This window comes from Nematolebias whitei, chromosome 2 (assembly GCF_014905685.2).
Source record: "Nematolebias whitei isolate Nwh7 chromosome 2, NemWhi1, whole genome shotgun sequence".
NCBI lineage: Eukaryota > Metazoa > Chordata > Actinopteri > Cyprinodontiformes > Rivulidae > Nematolebias > Nematolebias whitei.
The window spans coordinates 44,787,853-44,811,669 of NC_056499.1; the positions used below are offsets into that span (position 1 = coordinate 44,787,853).

The 23,817-nt window shown below is 41.6% G+C and overlaps 1 protein-coding gene across 1 annotated transcript in view; it reads right to left on the reverse strand.

Moving 5' to 3' along the window:
* Window positions 1-8,892: 8,892 nt before the first annotated feature.
* slc6a5 (solute carrier family 6 member 5) overlaps window positions 8,893-23,817 on the reverse strand; it is a 27,868-nt gene continuing 12,943 nt past the window's right edge. The window contains exons 11-15 of the mRNA XM_037697699.1: window positions 21,693-21,824; window positions 20,363-20,462; window positions 18,941-19,041; window positions 14,318-14,485; window positions 8,893-9,207 (exon numbers count right to left, since the gene is read on the reverse strand). Coding sequence (XP_037553627.1) covers window positions 9,052-9,207; window positions 14,318-14,485; window positions 18,941-19,041; window positions 20,363-20,462; window positions 21,693-21,824 — 657 coding nt within the window. The 3' untranslated portion in view covers window positions 8,893-9,051. The remainder of the gene's footprint in view (window positions 9,208-14,317; window positions 14,486-18,940; window positions 19,042-20,362; window positions 20,463-21,692; window positions 21,825-23,817) is intronic.

Sequence of the window (23,817 nt, forward strand, 5' to 3'; positions counted from 1 at the left end):
GAGGAACTACTTGTGGGAGTTCTGCCCTGCCAGCTCCCTGCAGCCATCTGAACACTAATCAGCAGCACCTGTGGATCATCAGCTCGACAAGCAGGAGGAGCATAAAAGGCCGAAGAGAGCATTCAGCGGGTACTAGAGCATTACCTACCAATGGTGGTTCTGTTCAATTCCTTGTGAATGAAACTAAATTGTAACAAGTTGTTATTCTCTTTGTGTTTTCAAAGCATACCCTGACGTACTTCAGTCCCATGGATATCTCTCTCTGGACCTCAAGCCCTCCTCTCATGTGCCTCCTCTGCTGCCTCCATGCCTTCCTACCACTTGTCTGTCACTCTCCTGGAACCTTACTCTGACTCACACCTTCCTCGCCCTGGAACCACTGGGTCAGCTCGCCCTAAAACTGACTCCTACCCTCACCACAAGAAAGAGCAGCAACAATATTATCAGCCCCTGCTGACAGACCAGTAACCCTGTCCTTGCTCTCCAGGGTTCCAGTTCCCCTTCTGACACTATTGATGATTTTCTACTTTGTAAATAAACACTGTAAACTGATTCGAGTCTTAGTATTTGTTCTTTTCACTCTTTGTATCTGGGTACAGCCGCAATCGTTACACTACTTTGTGGGTCAAATTGTTTTTTGTGGTTGGGCTCTGTCCCACCTGCCCCTAAGGACTAGCCACCACTGGTCATATTGCTGAATCCCAAAACACTGGCAAATACACTAGGTGTAAGTTATAAACATGTTCACTAAGTTCTAGGGTTGTCAACTATACATTGAATATGCCGATATACTGTAATGCCCCTCAGCATACAAAGAATGTGAGCCAGAGCTGACTGCGCTCTCTCAGAGTCTAAATTAATGTAATAGCAAAGCACCAGAGAACACAAGCTGCTGTCACAGCTGCAACTCAAGCTGGACCCAGTTTTAACCCCTGGAGCCCAGTCGTTCTCTTCCACAGCTCCTCCACACACACACCTCTCACAAACCTAGCTCCCCCTCCCCTTGAAACCTGGAAGATTAACCCTTCAAGGCACAAATTTTACAATATGTTGTGGAAACATCTGATAAAAGTTACAGATCTATTAGAAGTAAGTTGCTAATTGGTTAGAACTGGTTAGAAACAAGTTGCTCGTATGCTTCAAAATTGCCAAGCTGGTTTCTGACATGTGCCTTCTTTTGTGTAATTTAGATGTAGTGTGTTTGAACTTGTAATAATAATAATGATAATTATTATTATTATTATTAGTAGTATTATGCATTCCATTTACAGGGCCCTTTACATTTGTAAATCTCAAAGTACTACATTTCAAGAGTCATAAAAACTTAATAAATTAAAACAAAATGAATTGCTAAAATCAGTTAGGCCCATGAAAATGACAGAACAAAAACATGTTTCATCCTTGTTTGAAGGATTCTGCAGTCTGCGGTTCCCTCAGGCGATTTAGAAGTGAATTCCATAAACGAAGAGCAGCAGCACAAAAGGCTTGGTCTTGGGATGAGTTGTTGGAACAGAGAGAACGAGTTTTGATGTGTAGAATGAGCAGCTCCTTGAGGTAGAGGGGGGCATTGCCATGTATGTGCTGGTGTGTCAGAAGGCAGGTACTGGATTCTGGCAGTTTCAGGAAGCCAGTGAAGAGAACACAGGACTGGTGTGATATGTGCTTAAGTTTTTTGGTTCTGTCATGAATCTGGTGGTGCTGTTCAGGATGAACTGGAGCTTTTGAAGGTGTTTATTAGCAATGCCAAAATGAATTGAATTGCAGCAGTCCAGTCTTGAAGGCAAAGGCACTGAGAAGTTTTTCAGCATCAGACTGAGATAGTGATGAGCTGAGACTTGCTGTGTCTTTTAGATGGAAAAAAAAAGTTTTACACAAGTGTTTAACATGGGAGTCAAAGGAAAGTTATCGATCAAACCAGACACCAAGACTGGTGACTATGGAGGAGAATGTAATGTACTGACCAGAGAAGGTTTTGGCTGTTATGGGAGATGACTGAAGCTGGTAGGGAGTGCCAATCAGCATGGCCTCAGTTTTGGAGCTGTTGCTGGAGAAGGTTCTTGTTCATCTATGATTTTATCTCCTCCAGACAGACAGTGAGTGTGGAGAGCAGTGAAGGGTGTGATGTAGAGAAGGAAGTAGATGGCTGATGGTCCATTCTTTATGATTGTATGATGTATGCATGATTCTTTGACGTGGCTTCTCCGATGGCAACATGTGTCCTATCTGATAGAGGTAGGACCAGAAATGGTCAAGAACAATATCATGAAGCCCAGTAGAGTGAAAGAGGCAGTTTAGGAGAATATTGTGATCAGTATCCAACAATGCTCAGTCAGGTCATCTGGACGGTTTAAACCCTGACTGAAACTCCTCAAACAGAACATTTTAGTTCAGATATTTACACAATTGATTTACAACTATTTTTTTAATGAATGGGAGACTGGATGAAGGTCTGTAATTGGCCAGAATTCCTGAACCAAGATTGGGTTTTTTTAAGCAAATCTCTAATATCAGTGACCTTAAAGCCTTGTGGTACATAACTATTCATCAATGGCAGGTTGAGCAAATACAAAATTGGGATAATGAACACTGAAAACGACCAGACCCAGCCCATGGCATAGGCAGTATGGACAAATGCTAAGGATGCTACTACCACCCATCTAGGGAGCACAGCAAATGAGGGACATCTTATTACTAATGCTGTTATTTCTTAACAAAATATACCTAAACTATTTTAGCAGCCTATCTAAGCATTATACATGGTACTACTGTTCCCAGCAGTTGGTGTGGCATGCTTGTACTAACAGTGTTAACACATAATTGCCAAATCTCCTTTTTTGTGCTTACACACTTCTGGTCTCTTTCCAAATATGATGTGCCTTTCCCACCCCCCTTATTCATGCCAGAGGTATAATAATAAGTGCTGTGTGTTGTCATCATTGTATGTTCCCATACAATGGCTAAATTAGTTCTCTGCATTTAACCCATCGCACCTGGGATACACCCAGGTGGAGCAGTGGGCAGCTATGTAAGCATCTGGGGAGCAACTGGGGATTAGATGTCTTGCTCAGAGACACCACGACATGTTGGAATGGCTGGGGATCGAACCTGGGACTTTAGGGTCCCGAGTCGGCTGCCCTGCCTCTGCCCCATCTTGGTACAGCCTCTTGTTATGATAATGGGTGTACCCAGATGAAAGGCCTGAAGCGGACAGAGGCCAGGACTCAAATGCAATTTACAGTGTTTATTTACAAAGAGGCAAAAAAGGGTGAACGTCAGAAGGTGGGACTGGATCACCTGGAGGGCAGAGGAGAGAGTTAGAGGTCCAGAGCGAGGAAACTGCATCCCTCTGGATCCCTCTCCCGACACACCGGGAAAGAGTCCAAAGGGAAGATGCGAGTGATGGAAGGCATAGAGCAGCTGAGGAGGTACAGGAGGATTTAGAAACTCACAGAGGACAAGAGGCAGGACAGGTGGATGGCAGGGTTTTACTCTGAGGAGGCAGACAAACACAATAGGTTAATATTCTTAAATTATTCACAAAGATACTGGTTAGAACAATACTACCGTTGTTAGGTAATGTCCCAGCACCCGCTGAATGTTCTCTGCAGCTTCTTATACTCCTGCGTGTAGCGTTGATGAACTGCAGCTGCTGTTAATTAGAGTTTGAGTGGAGGGAGGAAGAAGGCAGGGCAGAACTCTTACACCTCTGACTCATTGCGTCAGTTTTACAGTCAGTAACAGAGACTTGAACATAAATGCCAAACCAAAACCGAACAGGTCTACTAAGAACAACTTGTTTTCATACACGCCATAAACAGCCCATGTATTATTGATAAAAGGCTGCAGCCTTTGGAGCTCACCCAGCCTCCATGAGATGATGCACAGCTTAGCTCACCCCACCATTAAAATTGTGCAGGGGTGCTGTATACGCTTGCATGGGGTGCCAAATTGGTTAGGGATGGTACTGGATCTGGCAGACATGCTGATGGTTTGGACGAAACTATTATTTTTAACAATTTAGATAGCTAATCAAGAGTGGCAAAGTTAAAACAAAAATAAGGTTATAGTGACACTTCTACAGCTTGTTTTTAATAGAGAATCAGAGGCAGCCAGTAGTGAGCAGTAGTGATGAAGTCATCACTACTTAGCGCTACAAGGATGCATGGCTCAGCAGGCACAGGACGTTTCATTAGTCTAGTTGCAGTACTAAACAAAATCCTGGGTTTGTTCGAGTTCTCTATTAAAGATAAATACACGGTTCTCGTTTTATTGTTCGTTGACAAACTATCTCTCCTGGTTAAATAAAATTCTGCGCGAGGAAAATCAATTCACATGTTTTGTTGGGATCAGGGCAGCATGATGGTAGAGTTGGAAGAGCTGTGGACTCTCAGTGAGAAGATCGCAGAATAGCCTCCTGGCCTGGGTGGAGTTTGCATGTTCTCCCCGTGAACATGTGGGTTTCCTCTAAGTACTCCAGTTTACTTTCCACTGACAAAAAAATCCTTCATGTTAGACTTATTGGTAACTCTAAATTGTCCCTAGGTGTGAGCGAGGGTGAAAATGTTTGTCTCATTTGTCTCCGTGTCCTTACATGGACTTGCAACCTGTCCAGGGTGTCCCCCACCTCTTGCACAGTGACTGCTGGATATGGACACCAACTATCCCCACGACCCAGAAAGGAAGAAGATAACGGATGAATAGATGTTTGAACTAGTTGTAGCTATTTGTCTGCCTTTCTTGTATTATAGAAGTAATTGAGTCAGTAAGCTTTCAGTCCTTCCCATCATTTATCAGGGGTCTTCTTACTTGTAAGTGTAATATACAGTGCTAATCAATGTGTTGTTTGCAAATTAATTTAAATAGATAATAAGTATGATGTGAAGTATTCAGTCTTGTCTGCCACAGTGGGGAGAACACATCATCATAAGCACCAACAAACAACTTGCCTGCAGGCGTATTTAAATCCTCCTTCACTTTCTGCTCTCGTCTTTTTGATCATAATTTTCCAGAAACTAAAACAGTGTGTTGCATTTCCACAGAACAGAGGTGCCCTCCTAAATGCATCAGCTTACTATAAAGGTTGAGTGATGGTTTGAATCTCAGGTTTTTATTGTTTTAAGTCATGTTTTTCTGCAGGTGGATCTCAAAGTAGTCGACAACAACAGCAGCAAAAAAACAATAACATTTATTTATTGATTTGTACGTTATATATTTCATGATATAATAGCGATATAATATTATTGGCAAAGATACTATAATCCAATTGCATTTCTATACATAAATACAAAATCTGAGGTAGAGCCTCAAAGATTGATGATGAAAATAAATAAATGTCTCACATTTATGATATATATATATATATATATATTCAATTTTTTACACATCACACACATTTTAAAACATAGTTCTATAATATATCTACTCTCTATTTTCAAATCAAATGAATGTCATGGGCTGTTAGAGGCACATATCTATATCCATAGGCAGCAGTACCTCACGTAGAACACAGAGAAATATGACATTACTCAAGTAATTAGAAATTTAACCTATGCATCCATAGGTCACACAATAAAGTGCCAAAAGGACACAACAGACATAACAATAAGAATACAGGAGACAGACAGCTATGCTGTAGTGTTATTTTTGAAAAACATATAATATTCTACCATTAGAGAACATCTATAAGGCCAATGGTTACCTGAAGATGTTTTGTAACGTATTGGCTAACATCAACGAACACTACATAAAATGAATGGCAGTATCGCAATTTCCAATACGTAGATGACACATTCCTTTTTATATATTTATATATATTTATTTTCTGATTTTACTACAACTCTAGAGACCTCTTTCTTTGGTTACGTTTTCTGCCCAGTGTTGACTTGCAGGCTAAAAGGTTTGACAGTTCCTTATATATTTTTTTTATTCTTTTGTTCTTCTGTAAACCAACAACAGCAACCCTCTGTTTCTTAACATTATGTAGAACAAAAGGTTTTCCTAAAGTAAACATGCACCGACTTACACTATGAAAAGACAAAAGATAGCTACACATGGACATTGAGTTAAAGCAACACAATCTGCACATGCAAGCTCTTCATTTGATAAACGTTATAAAGCAGTGTGGTTTTAACTAAACCCTGAAGTTTTCTTTTCTCTTGCCCTCTAAAACCGTAAACAGAGAATCCCTGTACACTTTGAGAGACAGGGGCGCACAATTTAGAGCTAACTGCAGCTACACCCCTAAACAAAATCATTAAAATGATTTGGGGCATAAAGGCTTTCGTTAGTCACTTTTTGCTACAATGAACTGAAGGCCTGTACAATACACATTTGCTTTCAAACTGCAAACTGCTTCCTCAGTTGAACAGTACGGAATAAATAACAATATTTTTGAGCATATTTACTTAAATTTTACATAACTGCTCACAATCACAGTTGGTTCTCGAAGATCCTCTCGTTATCCAAAGAAAGAGAGAGGTGAAACCAAGGCAATCCAAGAAGTGCATGTAAATTCTTTCCGTTTCTTCCTGCAATCTACTGAGGCCAGCCATGCAAACATCTGATTGACAGTTAAGTGGAGTTCGAACAAACTTATACGAAGACAAACACACACACACACACAAGCATAAACAGACATACGTTATTATCACAAACAGAGCTAAATGCACCACGTTTTCAAAGGAACACAGCGTAGCGAGCAAGCTATTTAACATCGGTGTTTTTGTGCTCATTAACTGATTACGTTTTGTTTTCTAACAACCTCTTAAACTGGATCTGTGCTGTTTTTTTTTCCTGTCAGGGTTATGAAGAAAACATGGCTTAGAGAAATAGAAAGAGAGTTCCTTAAACATTGTAGCAATTATCATTGCATTTAAGAATGCTCCTCGGTTTAATGCCTGCAGTGTTAAAAGTGTATAGGCCAAATCAGGAGCTTTTTGTGAGCACAAACATACACATCCTGTTGGCCAAAGAGTGCAAAAGACTGATTGCTTCTAAGTGGATATTTGGTGTTTCAGTTAGGTTGACGGTCCAAGTTGGTGGTCTGTCGTGACGTTTCATGCCAGTCTGATCACCTGCTGAGGTGTATTGGTAAAACAGTTGCAGATGACTTTTATTCCTCTAGAAACAGCCTCATAGCAGCTCAGTAATGTTGATGATGGCAGAACAGCAGAGTCTAAAACAGGTGCTAAATTACAGCAATACGCCTGATCCTGATGGACTGCAGTGTGAGTGAGGGGACCAGAAAGCTGCTAAAAGCCTTTTACTTTCTGTGTATGATGCATACACTGCAGCAAACCATCGCGGGTGCAGGTTATGTCTACTGTTTGTTGCACAACTTTCAACATTTTACTTTTAAATGACTGTTATTTGATTTTGGTGCATCGCAAACACAACGACGCCTGGTTAAGTGCAGCGCACAGCTGGCCATGACGAGTTGAGTCGTTCTTTTAACAAAATGCTTTCAGGTCCTCTTAACTGCTGTTTTTCACCATTGTGTTCAGCGTAATTATTAACTTGAAAGTGGCTCGACCTTTCTTTGCACTGAAATTGAATATTCCTGCAACTACCACGGTAGTCTGAAAGAGTATACCTGAGACCCTGTTTTCACGAGGACACACAAAGAAGCAAGAGGGTCTGAAACAACAATGATGTAGTGACGCACATCTCCTCAAAGGCTGTTTTCTAGTCTAAAGATTCATCTGCTCACCCACAGAAGTGTGTTCTATTGTGCACTTTTTACAAAACATTACAGCTTAGCAACACACACACACACACACACTCAATCTCTGTCTAGCTATGTCCTCCTCTGGAAGCAATATAGATGCTTGATAATGTATATGTGTATATAGTTATATATTTATATATATATATATATTATGCTTTTAATTTCCTGATGTGATGTACACGATGGCTTGACAAAGTCACAACACATACAGTAATAAATAGACATCTAAAATATATGCACGTAGAGTAACTATGAGGTCAGCATTGAGACCTGAAAGGGTTTATTGGCCACGTCATCACCTATCGATGTGCTGCATCAACTACTCTAATAGTTCCCTACACTGGGAAGGTGCTAATTTATATTCTTGGATAATACATCTGGAACTTAATGAGTAGACAAAGAGAGAAGGTATCACATTGGGTCCCTCAGGTTGCGAGAGCAAAATAAATCCAAGCTTCTATCACCCCACTGAGCATGTACGCCGCAAAAGTGGTAATCGGGATGCATTTGCTACTCTACTGGGAGATAGGAGGCACAATTTACAAGTCGTGTAGTCTATTTTTAACAAAGCAAGAGCAACTGAGCAGTGGTTCATATGACTATAAATATTTACTGCAGAATATAAACTAAATCTGATAACAGAGCATATAGTCTCTTTATTTAACCTTTTTTAAGAAGCTGCTGAGTTTATACTGCTGATAAAATATTGCACACAAATAGAACCAAAAACTAAATCCCCACAGAGCTTAGCAAACCCTTTTTTTAATCTATTTCATACTTTTCTTTTTGTTTGTTTTTTGTCTTTTGCGTCTACTTGCACCAACATGATTCATTATGTCTACTCACAAATGTAACCCGCACATACAAAAACGCACGCACACACACACCCACAAATCGACACGACTCCATAGGGAGTAGCTATGTTGAGTCTAATATTGCAAGTACAGTCTGAGCTTTGTCATTTTATGACACAATTTTTCTCTTGGAATGAGTTCCCTGGGAGGGGGTTCTGGAGTAATCAATGGTCGTGTGTAGGAGGCCATGGTAGCCCATTAACTGAGTACAAAGTAGCAGCGGAAGAGCAGACTCCACTCGGGCAGCCACTCCTCCCTGAGAGAAGACAGGAAATAGTGAAGAGGTAAAGGAAGAGGAAAGCTTGTTTCCGCATCAACAGTACAGAGAAGAAGCAAATAGAGCGACGTGGGACGCTAGTAAAACAGAGTGTCGAGAAAAAGGAGGAAAAATAGCGTAAAAGACAGCCTGGAGGTAGGCATCCACCCCACTCTGTGCCTCCTGAAAGGGTTGGAAACTGCGGGGGATGGCTGCTACTGGTAGGAACCAAGCTGGAAGTCCTTAGGGGGCAGTTTGAGACCCAGGGAGCTGGTTCCTAATGGGTCGATCATGTTCTTGTAGCGATTTCCACGATGCTTCATCAGGAAGGGACCCCAGTCGGGCTGAGGGGAGCAGACCAACTTCAGACGCTGCAAGGAGAAAAACTCTTTTGTTACAGTAGTAAGCGGCCATTTTACCCACAACATTTAAATTGTTATGCACTAATGATTGATTGCTTGAGACTGATGGTCCCCTGTAAAGCATGTGCAAAGTCAGTTTCTGGGAATTGCGCAGCAGACTGGTTTGAAACACGTCAATAAGGTGCTATTTGCTGCTGATGCTGATTTCAGAGTCAGAGATTCTTTATTGTCATTCGCACCTCATGTGGTACATGTGGTGGAGTGAAATTATGTACACAAGGTCCCAGTTACATCCAACAATAAAATGTATAAGAAAAACAGTAATAACATCTAAGATATGAACTAAGAAAAACATCAACTAAATATACACTAAGCACTCATAACATAAAAACATTGAACATCAGCACAAACATGAACATGAGTCTGTGAGCAGATGAGCACGCATGAACACATCAACATTGAAACAGATCAGCAGCAACATGAAACAGATCAGCAGCAACATGAAACAGATCAGCAGCAATATGATGTGTTTTTTTCACATTGATTATTCTAGTTAGAGATCCATGAGTCTAACAGCCTCAGGGTAGAAGCTGTTCCTCAGTCTAGTGGTTCTACACTTAATGCTCCTCAATTTCTTGCCTTTATGCTGCTGTATTTATACCCATCTGCTCACTACAGACTCATGTTCGGGCTGCTGTTTAATATACCATATCATTTTACATTATTAGTGTTTAGCGTATATCTTAGATCTTTTAGCATATTGTTTAGCGTTCATTTAGTATATATCAGTGTATATCTTAGAGCCGTATATATTATTTCTTTATATACTTTATATTTTTGCTATTTTTGGGTGTAACTGGGACCTTGAGTACACAGTTTTTTTTCCGCCTGATGTACCACATGTGATGTGAATGACAATAAAGAAACTTGAACTTTGAGCCTTGAACCTATTTAATACTTGATCTTGTTGTCAGGGTTCAGACTGATGAAGTCTTTCGGATGAAAGACAAAAGTTTTCTTCCAAAAAGAAACAGTCCAGATTACACGTTTCAAATATTTTGTAATTTATTTACCTGAATGATTGAGATTACTTTTTCATTTTCTTTTGAACGATTTTGGCCAGGTTGTGTTCAGGCTGGTTCGGTGAATAGTAAGTGGCCATTTTGCCTAAAACATTTAAATTGTTACACACTAATGATTGATTGTTTTAGACTGATGTTCCTCCATTTTGAATGTGTAAAGCCAATTTTTGGGAATTCCACAGCAGACTGGTTTGAAAAACGTCAATAAGGTGCTATTTAATAGGACAGCTCTTGTTAGCAGGTCTCAGACTGATGAAGTCTTTTGGATGAAAGTCGAAACTGTTCTTCCAAAAAGAAACTGTCCAGATTATATGCTTTAACTTTTTTTGTGATCTTTTATTGCAGATTTGGCAGATATGCATACAATTCAAAATTCAAATTTTTTTATTTGTCATTCGCACCACATGTGGTACATGTGGTGGAATAAAATTATGTACGCAGGGTCCCAGTTACAGCCAACAAAGTATTAAAATGTAAAAGAAAAACAGTAATAAGATCTAAGATATGAACTAAGAAAAACATCAACTGGAAACACACTAAGCACTAATAGAATAAAAACAATATGCCAAACAGCAGCACAACATGAGTCTGTGTGAGCAGATGAGGATGAATGAACACAGGAACATGAAACAGATCAGCAGCAACATGAAACAGATCAGCAGCAACATGATGTGATTTTTCACAGTGATTATTCTGGTTAGAGATTCATGAGTCTTAACAGCTTCAGGGTAGAAGCTGTTCCTCAGTCTAGTGGTTCTCTACTTAATGCTCCTCAACTTCCTTCCTGAGGGGAGCAGAGCAAAATGTGTGTGCTGGGTGAGTGGGGTCCTTCATGATGCAGGTGGCCCTCTTCCTGCATCTGGAGGTGTAGATGTCTGTGATGGTGGGGAGAAGTGCCAAGCATAATGCCAATGCCATGTAAACATAGTTTGCATGGTTTTCATTTTATTTTAATTTTTACATCTGAAAAGTGTGGTGGCGCAACTGGTAGAGCAGCTGCCTCTCAGCGAGCAGGTCCTTGGTTCAAATCCCGGTCAAGGGGCCTTTCTGGGTGGAGTTTGCATGTTCTCTCTGTGCATGCGTGGGTTTTCTCCGAGTACTCCAGTTTCCTCCCACAGACCAAAAACATGCATGTTAGGCTGATTGGTAACTCTAAATTGTCCCTAGGTGTGAGTGAGAGAGTGAATGGTTGTTTGTCTCTTTTGTCTCTATGTGTCCCTGCGATGGACTTGCGACCTGTCCAGGTGTCCCCCGCCCCTCACACAGTGATTGCTGGACATGGGCACCGGTGACCCCCGTGACCCAAAATGGAAGAAGCGGGTAACAGATAATGGATGGATGGATGAAAAGTGTGGTGTGCATTTGTATTCAGCTCACCGAGTCAGTACTTTGTAAAACCACCTTTTTGCTATAATTCCAGCTGTAAGTATTTTGGAGTATGTCTATCAGCTCTTCATTTTGCCCATTCTTCATCTCTGTCCATTTGAATGGAGAGCATCTGTGAACAGCAGTTTTCAGGTCTTACGACATATTCTCAGACAGACTTAGATCTGGAATTTGGCTGAGATATTTTAAAGCATGAGGATGATTTGATGTAAAACGTTCCTTTATAGCTCTGGTTGTAAGTTTCAAGTCATTGTCCTGCTAGAAATTGAACCTCCACCCCATTCTCATGCGTTTTCCAACCTCCAAATAGTTTTCTTCCGAACTGCCCTGTATTTTGTTCTATCCTTCCCATCAACTCTGACCAGTTTCCGTGTTCCTGCTGAAAAACACTATCCCCACAGCATGATGCTGCCACTACTATGTTTCACAGAGTATGGTGAGTTCAGGGTGAGTTGCATTGTTTGTTTTCCAACACATAAAGTTTTACTTTTAGGACAAGTAGTTGAGTTCTTGTTTGATCTGAGCAGAGCAGCTTCTTACACATTTATCGTTTCTCCACATTGCTTCTGGCAAACTGCAAATTGGACTTCTTATGGCTTTCTTTCAACAACGGGGTTTCTTCTTGACATTCATTAAGCCCAGATTTGTGGTGTGCATGACTAATAGTTGTCTTGTGGACAGATTTTCCTGCCTGACCTTTGGATCTCTGCAGCTCCTCCAGAATTACCATGGGCTTCTTGGCTGCCTCTCAGATTAATAATCTCCTTGTCCGGTCTGACAGTTTAGAGGGACAGCCCTGTCTTGTCAGTTTGCTGTGATGCCACACTCTTTCTATCTTTAGATGGTGACTTGAACAGTACTCCATACGTTCAATGCTTGGGATATAGTTTGATTACCAAACCTTGGAACTTTGTCCCGACTGTCTCGTGTGTTCCTTGGTCATCATGATGTTGTTTGTTCTCTAACGTTCTGTAACAAACCTCTGAGACTTTCGTAAGATCACAGTATTTATACAGAGATTATACACGGGTGCATTCTACTTATTAATAAAGTGACTTCTGAAAGTGATTGATTGCACGGTGCTTAGGGGTGTCAGAGTAAATGGGGCTGAATATAAATGCACACTGGATTTGTGTTTCTCAAAACCTTTTTTAAACAATGGTTCATTTTTCTTCCCCTTCACAATAATGCACTACTTTGTGTTGGTCCACACATAAAATTCCGGTAAAATACTTTTAAGTTTGTGGTAGTGTTTTTGTAAAATGTGGATAATTTCAATAATATTTTTAAGGCACTGTAAATGGTAAATGGACTGTACTTATATAGCACCTTTCTATCTTATCAAGACACTCAAAGCTCTCTACAATCTGTGTCCTCATTTGCCCATTCATACAGCACTCTACTAGATCTATACAAAAAATAATCAGAGCTTTATCACATTCATACACTGATGGGACACACATCGGAGGCAATGAGGGGTTCAGTGTCTTGCCCAGGGACACTTCAGCATGTGACTGCTGGTGGAATCGAACCCCCAACTCTCCCATTGGAGGACAATTGCTCTCAGCCATAGCTGCCCCATGGTATGTATAATGTATGTAGTATGTATTTGTGTTCCAAGTTGTTTTATACTATTTTTTCTCATGGTATGGATTTATCTGTGGAGTTTGCATGCTCCTGTTTTGTCTCTGGATAGTCCTCAGTCTAAAACAATGTCAATTTTGATCAGATTCATGCAAGTAAGAAAAATAAATTACTGACATCAAAAACAATATGAAAAGGCAAGTGAGCTCTTGAAAACAGTTGAAATATTGAGACAAAGAATATGCGGAAGGCGAGAGAGGCGAGAGAGTTGGGTTATAGTCATAAAGTTGGGATGCTAAAAGGTAGAAATATGTCAGAAATATACTTGAGAAATGTTAAAATTACTGAGATCTTAAAGCTTCATCTGAATTTTACAGTAGAGGTTTAGAAAACAAGTGTGAGCAATGGGCTACTCTAATGAATTAATAGGCTGGTACCAACTGATGTGGAGCAGGCCGACTGGAGAACGTCTAGAGGGATTTACAAGAATAAGGACAGGTGAAATTTGCTGGTTCCTTAGATAAATATTATTAACTGATTTTTATGTATGTGAATGTTTCTGTTCAGTGCCCTGAGACGACTTCTGTTGTGAATTGACGCTATATAAATAAACTGAATTTAATTTAATTTAAAATTGGCAGTAATCAATAGATAAATTAGGATCAAATGTTGTTTGTTGATGGATTCCCAGATAACAAAAATAATCTAAAAAATAATCTGCTGCTACTGTCAAAGATAATGAGAAAACAAAGACGTCTGGACAAAAATCATCATCATCGTCCATTATTCAAATTGATTAAAAGAGACCCAGAGGGCTCCCAGAACTATGTTCAAATTAATGCTCAGCCTGCAGCTTGCCTCTTTGTGCTAATGAGAGAAGGATGAGACTATTGATTACCCAGACTGCCTGTCTGTGCAGGTCTATCAATGTGTGTGTGTGTGTGTGTGTGTGGGTGTGTGGGTGGGGGTGTGTGTGTGTGTGGTGGTGGTGGTGGGAGGTTGTGGAAAGAGAGAGAGAACAAAATATACGTGACAATGTCTCACCACAGCTTTATCTCAATTATTACCTCGATGAAGGTGCCGGGGGCCAGGTGCATCTTAATGACAAACATGATGGGGATCCAGATTACAGAGCAGATCACCATGAGCCAGCCCATGACCATGGACCAGGTGGGGTAGGTGTAGTCCTCGTACGTCATCCCCTTCCACTGGTACAGGCTGAGTCCCAGGATACCCTACACACAAAACAAACTTATAGTAAAATATAACAATATAAGAAAATTTCCACTCAGGTAGTTTCAAACCTTTTTATCACCAGCCACCAAAAGGCACAAGGAGGGCAATAATGGTGTTTGTGTGTGTGTGTGTGTGTGGGGGGGGGGGGGGGGGTATTACGGATGTTCATATATCAGTCAGTTAGCAAAACATCATAGTCATGTGGAGGAATTTCAATTAAAACACACAGACATAAATAATTAGGTGTACATCGACAACTGACTGACTATTGAAGTCAACCTGATTCAAGAAGCTAGCTGACTATAAAAATTACTATAACATAATTAATTTTACTGATAAAAATTACTATAACATAAGTAATTTTACTGATATTAACTTAAAACCTGTGTGGTAGGAGTTGAGAGTGATCTCCACACATACAAAAACTGCCAACAGACTGTATAAGATCAATGTTTAAAGTTTTTAAGATCTTTGTTTAAGGTTTTTAAGACCTTTGATAAATGTTTTGCTGTTGATTATTTGGAGTCCATTGTCTTTTGTCTGCTTGCAAAACTTTTCATGAACCATTGGATCATGTTTCTTACAAGTTTACATTTTTTCAATCAAACTTTCTGGAAATAATTATTAGATGGGCCTCTATGGAGTCAAGTGAAATCAAGATGGCCACCACAGCTAGATTACCTTAGAAAACAAAAAAGTGGTTTATACTAGTCAATTTTACAACATTGAGCTAAAACTGGATGCTTTTGTAGCTGTAAGTCAACCAAAGCACATACTATGACCATGACAAATCACAAAATTACACATAATATTTTCAAGGTTTGACCAAGTTGATAATAACTTCATTGTTTTTCATCATAAAATGATTTTTGTTTACATTTTTGGCTTGAAAGGCAGTGGTTACTGGCATTACTACAATGCCAGTCACATTCTTTTATTCAACCTTTATTTATACAGGTAGTCTCATGGAGTCACAAAGACTCATTTTCAAGAGAGACCTGTTTTGGAGCAGATGGTGGAGGTTAAGGATTTTGCTCAAGGGCCCTAAGGGGGGCAAATGAGGGTGAACACATGTGTGGGTGCTTCACCATTCCCACCCACATTTTGATGTTGTTGAAGTCGGTGGGCAGTGTACTTTGAAGACCTCCTCAATCCCACCAGCACGTCTTCCACTGAAGAAGCAGAGCCTGAGGACTTTGGGTCAGGCTCTCAATTTCTGGTGCTGAAGTCATTGAGGTGGTTAAAAAGCTCCTTGGTAGCAGGGCCCCAGGGGTGGATGAGATTTGCTCTGAATTCCTTAAGGCTCTGGATGTTGTGGGGTTGAGTTGGCTTACACGACTCTGCAATATTGCATGGATATCGGGGGCAGTTCCCCTGGATTGGCAGACTGGGGTGGTGGTCCCCCTATTCAAAAAAGGGGGACCGTAGAGTATGTTCCAACTAGAGGGGGATCACGCTCTTAAGCCTCCCTGGTAGGGTCTATTCAGGGGTTCATGAGAAGAGGATCTGTCGGCTAATCGAGCCTCGGATTCAGGAAGAGCAGTGTGATTTTCATCCTGGTCGTGGAACACTGGACCAGCTCTACACCCTCAGCAGGGTCCTGGAGGTGCGTGGGAGTTTGCCCAATCAGTCTACATGTGCTTTGTGGACTTGGAGAAAGCGTTTGACCGCATCCCTCGGGGGACCCTGTGAGGGGTACTCCGGGTATGGGGTACCGGGCCTTTTTATATGGGTTGTTAGGCCCCTGTATGACCGGTGTCGGAGTTTGGTTTGCATTACCGCCAGGAAGTCAGGCTTGTTCCCAGTGAGAGTTGGACTCTGCCAAGATTGCCCTTTGTCACAGATTCTGTTCATAACTTTTATGGACAGAATTTCTAGGCACAGCCAAGGTGTTGAGGGGATCCGTTTTGGTAGCCTTAGGATCACGTCTCTGCTTTTTGCAGATGATGTGGTCGTGATCTACAGCTTTCGCTGGAGTGGTTCGCAGCCGAGTGTGACACAGCCGGGATGAAGATCAGTTCCTCCAAATCCGAAGCCATGGTCTTCAGCCAGAAAAGGGTAGAGTGCCTTCTCTGGGTCGGGGAGCAGGTCCGGCCCCAGGTGGAGGAGTTTAAGTATATCAGGGTCTTGTTCATGAATGAGGGAAAAATGGAGCGAGAGATCGAATGGTGGATAGGTGCAGCATCTGCAGTGAAGAGGGCACTGTACCGGTCTGTCGTAGTGAAGAGAGAGCTGAGTCAAAAAGTGAAGTTCTCGATTTACAAGTCAATCTACGTTCCTACCCTCATCTATGGTCATGAGTTTTTGTGACCGAAGAACGAGATCACGGATACAAGCGGCCGTAATGAGTTTTCTCCGCAGGGTGTCTGTACTCTCCCTAAAGCCCCCAGTATACTCTCGCGTACATCAGTCCACAGAGGTCAGCGCGTACCGGATTAGAGTCGAAGCGGACGCCGGCAGGGCATGTCCGTGCAAAGCTCAATTTTTATGACCGCATACGGGTACTCGGTGTCGCACAATAAACTGCCCGGTGACGGACTGTTTTATATGCAACACCAATGTATTAAATTCCCCTTCTTCATCCCCGATATGGTCTTCTTCTTTTTTTTTTTTGCCAAAAGGCAAGTGACCTCTTCCTACTTCATTGATGCCATGACTGAAATTGTGAGAAATTAAGGAATTTGTCACGAGCTAATTAAAATCAGGTCCAGCGTGGCTGCAGGAGGGTCTGAAGATTTCCTGGTGGGCAGGTCTGATGTGGGAGCTGCAGGACCTGTGCTCCCTATTTTTTATTTATTTATTGTTTGTTTTTTTTAGAACTTTTTATTAACAACATTTAAACACAGAACACCGCTGCGACTGGATCTCTCTTTTTTTTATCTTTTTCCAACACATCAATCAATACAGTAGGCGTGTCAGCAAATGACCAATCAGCGACCTCAATTTGTGCGGAAGGTAAACGCCCCTTGTCTGTGGAGCTGCTCTGCAGCCGCTCAGGGTGGACGCTCAAGCATGAAGTCTGAACTTTCTGCGGAAAGTGCGCACAGTTTTTGCGCGGCTGACAGGACGTGGGAGTATACTGGAGCCTTTAGAGATAGGATAAGAAGCTCAGTCATCCGGGAGGGACTCAGAGTAGAGCCGCTGCTTTTCCACGTCGAGAGGAGCCAGTTGAGGTGGTTCGGGCATCTGGTTAGGATGCCTCCTGGACACATTCCTGGTGAGGTGTTCTGGACATGTCCCACCGAGAGGAGACCCAGAGGAAGACCCAGGACACGCTGGAGGGACTAAGTTTCTCGGCTGGCCTGGGAACGCCTTGGGATTCCCCTGGAGGAGCTGGACCAAGTGGCTGGGGAGAGGGAAGTCTGGGACTCACTACTTAGGCTGCTACCCCCACGACCCGACCCCAGATAAGCAGAAGATGGATGGATGGATGGATGGATGGATGGATGGATGGATGGATGGATGGATGGATGGATGGATGGATGGATGGATGGATGGATGGATGGATGGATGGATGGATGGATGGATGGATGGATGGATGGATGGATGGATGGATGGATGGATGGATGGATGTTAAGAAGCCTCATGTTATGCTTGACCAGCTCCAGGGATGCACTGACTGAAAGAATGGCAGCCCACTTTATAATCCTTTAAGGAACATATTTACTCAAGTTTTTTAATCTAACATTTAAAACTCATTTAAACATAAATAAGTTATTTGTTTTGAGTTGTTTTGTTCTTTGAAAGCTATAGACGCTAATTATTTTAGGCCCAAAAACTTGGCATCATCAGAATGAGGTACATTTTTCTGAAAGTGAAATGAACAAATAAATCTGTCACCTTTTCCTTTTTCTAAAGAATAGATTTAACATTTGTAAATATGTTTATATTCATGTAGCTCTGTAAACAAAGGGGAAAAAAGAGCAATGAATAGAAAACCTTAATGTTTTAATGGACTGATGTCCCCACAGAGCAGCAAGATGTCCAGCTGCTCCAGCTCTGCTCCATGTGGCAGCACCACCTCTGTTAGAGCCGAGGTTTCTCTTACATTTAATAAACAATAACCCGACTCGTGTCCAGCTCTGAAATATTCGTGGCAATTTACGAATCCTGCTGCACAGCACAGGCAGTGGTGGTCAAATGTTGTCACGCAGATCCAAGGTGCTTAACCAGCTGAGCAGTGCAGACCTCATACAGGGGGGTTGTGGGGTTTAAAGATAAATAATCTGAGAATTGGTTTCAGGACAGGAACAGGAAGTCATTTTCTTTTTCAATAACAAAGGAGCAATTTTTCATCTGTTACCTTCTGAATGCAAATTACCGGACTTGAAAGGTGACAGCGAGAATGGATTCTTTTTACAACGCATATGTTCATGAGTGTGAGTGTGTGGCGGGGTGCACGCGTGCACGTGTGTGTGCGTGTGAGGGAATGAGATGAGCAAAAACAAACACACCGTCAAAATTGTTGGAGTCACAAAGGCCCAGCACAGTCTCCAGAATCGGTTGGGCTGAAAACCAATCATCATTTCGATGTCCTCACAAAACCTCTGCAGACCTGAGAGAGGAGAAAAAAGAAAGGATGAAAAATAAATAAAATTAAAGAAGAAAAACGAAAGGAAGAGAGAAAGTGAATTCACAGTGGATGACCTGGGTATAATAAGGTTTCTTTAAAAAAAATTAAAAAAAAGATCAGCAAATTCCATCCATCTGTGTGTACGTGTGTGTGTTCGAGCATCAGATTCCTGGATGAGAGTGAGGGAGCAGGTGGCTTCACTCCTCCGCTGGTATTGATGGATAACAGTGAGTGACATGAAGTGGCACAGTCACCTGATCATCTCAATACGTCACGTGCACTGATGTTCTGACAAACTGAAGCAAAGCTGCTTGCTTTGCCTCTCGGTGAAAACCTGACACACACACACACCTGAGCCTCGAGCCAGTGTTGGACTGTTACGTCCCAACAGCGACCCCTGCTGGCCACTCTGAAGATCTCAAGGGAAATTTACTGACCAGCATGGAGGACATTTAGGGGGAGAAACCTAATGTCCCCTGAAAGACTTTAAAAAATCTTTAAGACTCCCAGAAGTACCTGAACTCCCTGCTGATGTGCTAAAGTGTGCTTAAACAAAAGTACTCGGGGGGTGAGTGTGTGTGTGTGTGTGGGGGGGGGGGGGGGGGTCAACTCAGTTATAAACTACCACAATAAGTCACACTTCCCTGTAGACATTCTCCACTGTGCTTTTTTATCAGCTGCCACTCAGCAGTAATGTCTGTCACGTATGTATTTGTACATGTGTCCACAAAACGTCCCATGGCCCAGTGGGTGGATTTGAATGAAACTCAGAAAGTAATCATCTAAAACTGATTAACTTTTAGTCAATTCAGTTCAAGATTTAGTCAATTCAGTTCAAGATGGCTGCCACCAGAGCTAACTAAACTGAGAAAACACAGAAATTGCTTCAACTCAGCCATTTTTTTGTTGTTGTTTTTTTAACTAAAGACTGAAGCGGTGAGTGAAGCCAAACTACCACATGGAGCAGGGGCAGCTCAGTGTGCTTCAAGCTTCAGTCTAAAACTGAATGTTTTTATTAAGAGCTTGAACGGAGGAGCTGTAGTTTTTGTTTCTGAACATTATTACTCGTAATCACGACTGCATATTTACCATCAAGCATGAACTGAAATCAACATTTCTTTGAAATTAAAAAAAGAGTTTTACAATGAATTAACAAATCAAACAATTATGATAAATTTATGTATCTTTGCTCATTTGCATATCTTCTGTAATTTCACATTATTGGATGATGAGTCCACTTTCAGTCTTTGAATTGTGACGCTTTCGGTACCAGTAGCAGCTCCCGTTGCACTCGTGTACTCACCGTAAAGGTAGGAGATCCCAACCAGCTCAAAGATTGCAATGATGACCAAAGAATAGGAGGCTGCGTATGTGTCCACCAACTGCAGCATGTACATCCCACTCTTTAACAGCAAACGCACAAACAAAACATATAAAATCAGACGATCAGTCCTAGTTTAACAGTTTTCTCTGTTATTCTAACTCCACTGAAGCGCAGGAATTAAACAAAGAAGACTACTTTAGACTGGACTGTTTTCTCTAAAGGATTACCGTAATTTCCAGACTATAGAGTGCACCCAAATATAAGCCACGCCCAGACAGTAAGACAGCTTACTCCAAAGTGGAACAAACCAGTTATGTTGGTGCTAAGATGTTCTCTTTGACACGCCCCCTCCTCTGTTGCCGTCCCTCTTCCTCGTCGACAGTCTTGTCAAACTGGTTCAAAACCAACTGGTTTGTTCCACTTTGGAGTAAGCTGTTTGGGGGAAGAATCAGTTTTGTGTTGTGTGTTTCCTTGACTGATGAAGCCTTCTGGATGGATGGTGAAACGTTTCAGCAAAAAAAGAAACTGTCCAGATGACCTGACTGAAAATTGTTGGATTTTATACCTGGATTATTGAGCGTGGACTTTTTTGATGTATGGTAAATGTTTTTTGGGTTTTTTTCTAAATAGTGCCTGTAACACAGCTGGTAAAAAAATAAAATAAAGTAGCCTACCAGGAAAAGTCACCTATCGCTACCTTCATTCCTCCTGTGCACTAAAACCACTAAAGTCGTCTTCTTCAGTGTCAGAATTGAACAGCCTCAGAAAAACTTCATCACACACGTCCTCAGTGTCTTTTTCATTGTCGCTCTCAATGTCACTTTTCGTCTCGAGGCAAATTTGTGATTTGATTTGATTTACAATTTGCACTTATTTCGAAAGGCTGCGAATACTTTGTTGTGCACGAGGGGAGAAACTCCCACAGGGAGGGAACGGGAGGAGAAGATTTCCACTGTGACCTGTTCTGTAATTTCATTTGCCAGATTTTCTTAAGTCTTTATTTATACAGGTAGTCTCACTGAGTCACGAGGACCCACTCCACAAGAGAGACGTGCATTGGGCAGCTATGTGAGCGCTCGGGTGTGACGAAGCTAAATGTTCTGGCTGCATGAAGCTCATTAGCCTGTCAACAAAATAAATCCATACATTAGCCGCAGCATCGTATAAGCTGCGTGGTTCAAAGCCTGTGAAAAATGTGGCAGCTTATAGTCCGTAAATTACGGTAGTTTTGTTCCAGTCAGTGAGCCCGGCCTCAAAGACTCAACTTTGCTCTGCATGCAGATAAGCTGTTTGTGTTTTGTGTGTGTACCTCTGTTATCATGGGAAAGCCCAGGATGAAGAAAGCGATGCAACAGACCAGAGTGAAGACTGGTTTGTGTTTCCTCAAGTATTTGGGGTACTCGTCTGACACGGATGTTACGATGGTCTCGATGGTGGCAAACTGAGAAGGAAAAGAACGGGTGCAGGGGGAAAACATGGAGAGACAGGAGAGGGTAAGAAGGGTAAGAGAGGGAGAACAGCTCATCGCTGATCCTGTTTCTTGCGTTGACAAAATGACCGGCCTGCAGCCAGCACGTTTTCCTCATTTAAAGCTGAGCAGCTGCTGCTGTCAGAACCTCCCTGTCTAGTGTTGTGGAGCATTTGTCTTCAGTTTGTCCACTTTGAGAGTAATTTCATTCCCTTCCAAAACAATTCAAAAGAATATTTGTCATTCTGAGCGCGAGGAGAAAACAAAAAAGGAGGAGTTTAGTTTACAGAGAAAGAACCTGACAGGTGGAAGTCAAGGAAAAGGAGCTCAGCGGATGAATATATAAACACTTTTAGAGACGCCGGTGTCTTGTGAGCAAACGTGTGAGAAGACGGCAGGAACGCAGCAGCGCCGAGCTCAACGTGCCACTTCCCAATTCCACTTCTTCTTGAGCTCCCAAAACTAATTTCCTGTCAACATCCCAAGCCTATTACCACCGAGCTGCTTCCTACAACAAAGCTGCCAGCCCCCTGCGCTGAGCCGCTGCTGCCAAGGCGAAACAACATCATCATTTAGTGTTTCTGTTGACTGGTGTCTCAACGCCGCCGCCTGCTCGGCTCAGGAGCATCTCAGAGGAAGGAGGTGGAACATTAATGTGGGGGCTGTTTGCTCAGGATTAGAACGGAGGGACCAAAAAAAACGCTTCATCACCATTGAAATGTTTGTTTACTGAAGCTAAATCAGGTGAATTAATTAACTGACATAATTGTTGTTTGCAACATATCCTGTAGGTGTAAATACTGGAGTAATAGTCCACAAACTAAACCAACTGCAGCTGAATTTACTTGTTTGTTGTTGCTGTGAGCAGATCAAAGATATGCTGCAGACAGAAGAGAAAAACATCCTTATTCGCACGCAGCTGATGGGAAATCATTATTATTTATGATGGGGGGAGGGGGGGGGGAATCAGTAGTCATGCTGCTTAGATTTGTTCCAGTTTAGAGCTGAACAATAAATTTGTCCAAGCTACAGCCTTTGTTCTGCAAAAAACACAATGCTGATTGGATTAATGAACCAAAACTATAAACTGAAGAGCACCAAAACAACTAAAGTTAATTTAAAATGGGGGGGGGGGGGGGGTTAGGCTAAGATTTGTGCTGATACGTGCAGTGTTAGAGTATAACATTAAGATGGTAAACATTTGCATGGCTGCGTTGCATGAGTCATAAGAAAATGACCATGCACAACATTACATGTTAGTATCACCATATTAATATTCAAACTGTAAACAAGTTGGGCTAAATGCTAATTTCATTATTTTCCTAGTTTTTATGATTTCTCCGAGTCGAGTTAAACTAGTGCTTATTAATAATTTCAGTGTCTGAGTGATCAAATCCTGCTGTTTGTCTGAGCAGTTAAAATAACAGAGAAATGTATGTTAATACATTTTATCGTTAAATGTTTTCCTGCGTGTTTGAAGATATATTTATGTGGAAAAGCCCGAAAATTAAAAATCAAAATCCTTGATCTGGTTGCTCACCAACAACGAGACTATGATTGTCTTACACCAAAACGATTAGCTTCATGTTGACTGTGGTCAGGCTCATGCAGGTTGGACAAATGAGTTCACTTTGGAGAAATGCACTAATAAAAATCTGTGATCACTTAAATAAACTCACTGAGCTGCAGCTGGTGGAGACAAAGTGTAAAAAGCGTTTGTGTACATGATTCCAAATTGTCTTGAAACGTTCACAGGGGTTCTCAGTTTCCTCCGGTGAGTTGCCGGGCCTGGTTCTTGGGTTCTTGGGTTGCATGTGTGATAAATTTACAAGCTTTGGCTAAATTTTCTTCCTTTCATAGCGAGATATACAGTATTCTCTCGTTTATCGCAGGGGATCTGTACCCTGAAGGCCCGCGATGATTGAAAAACTGCAAGTTAGGAATAGTACTACAAATAATTTATTTT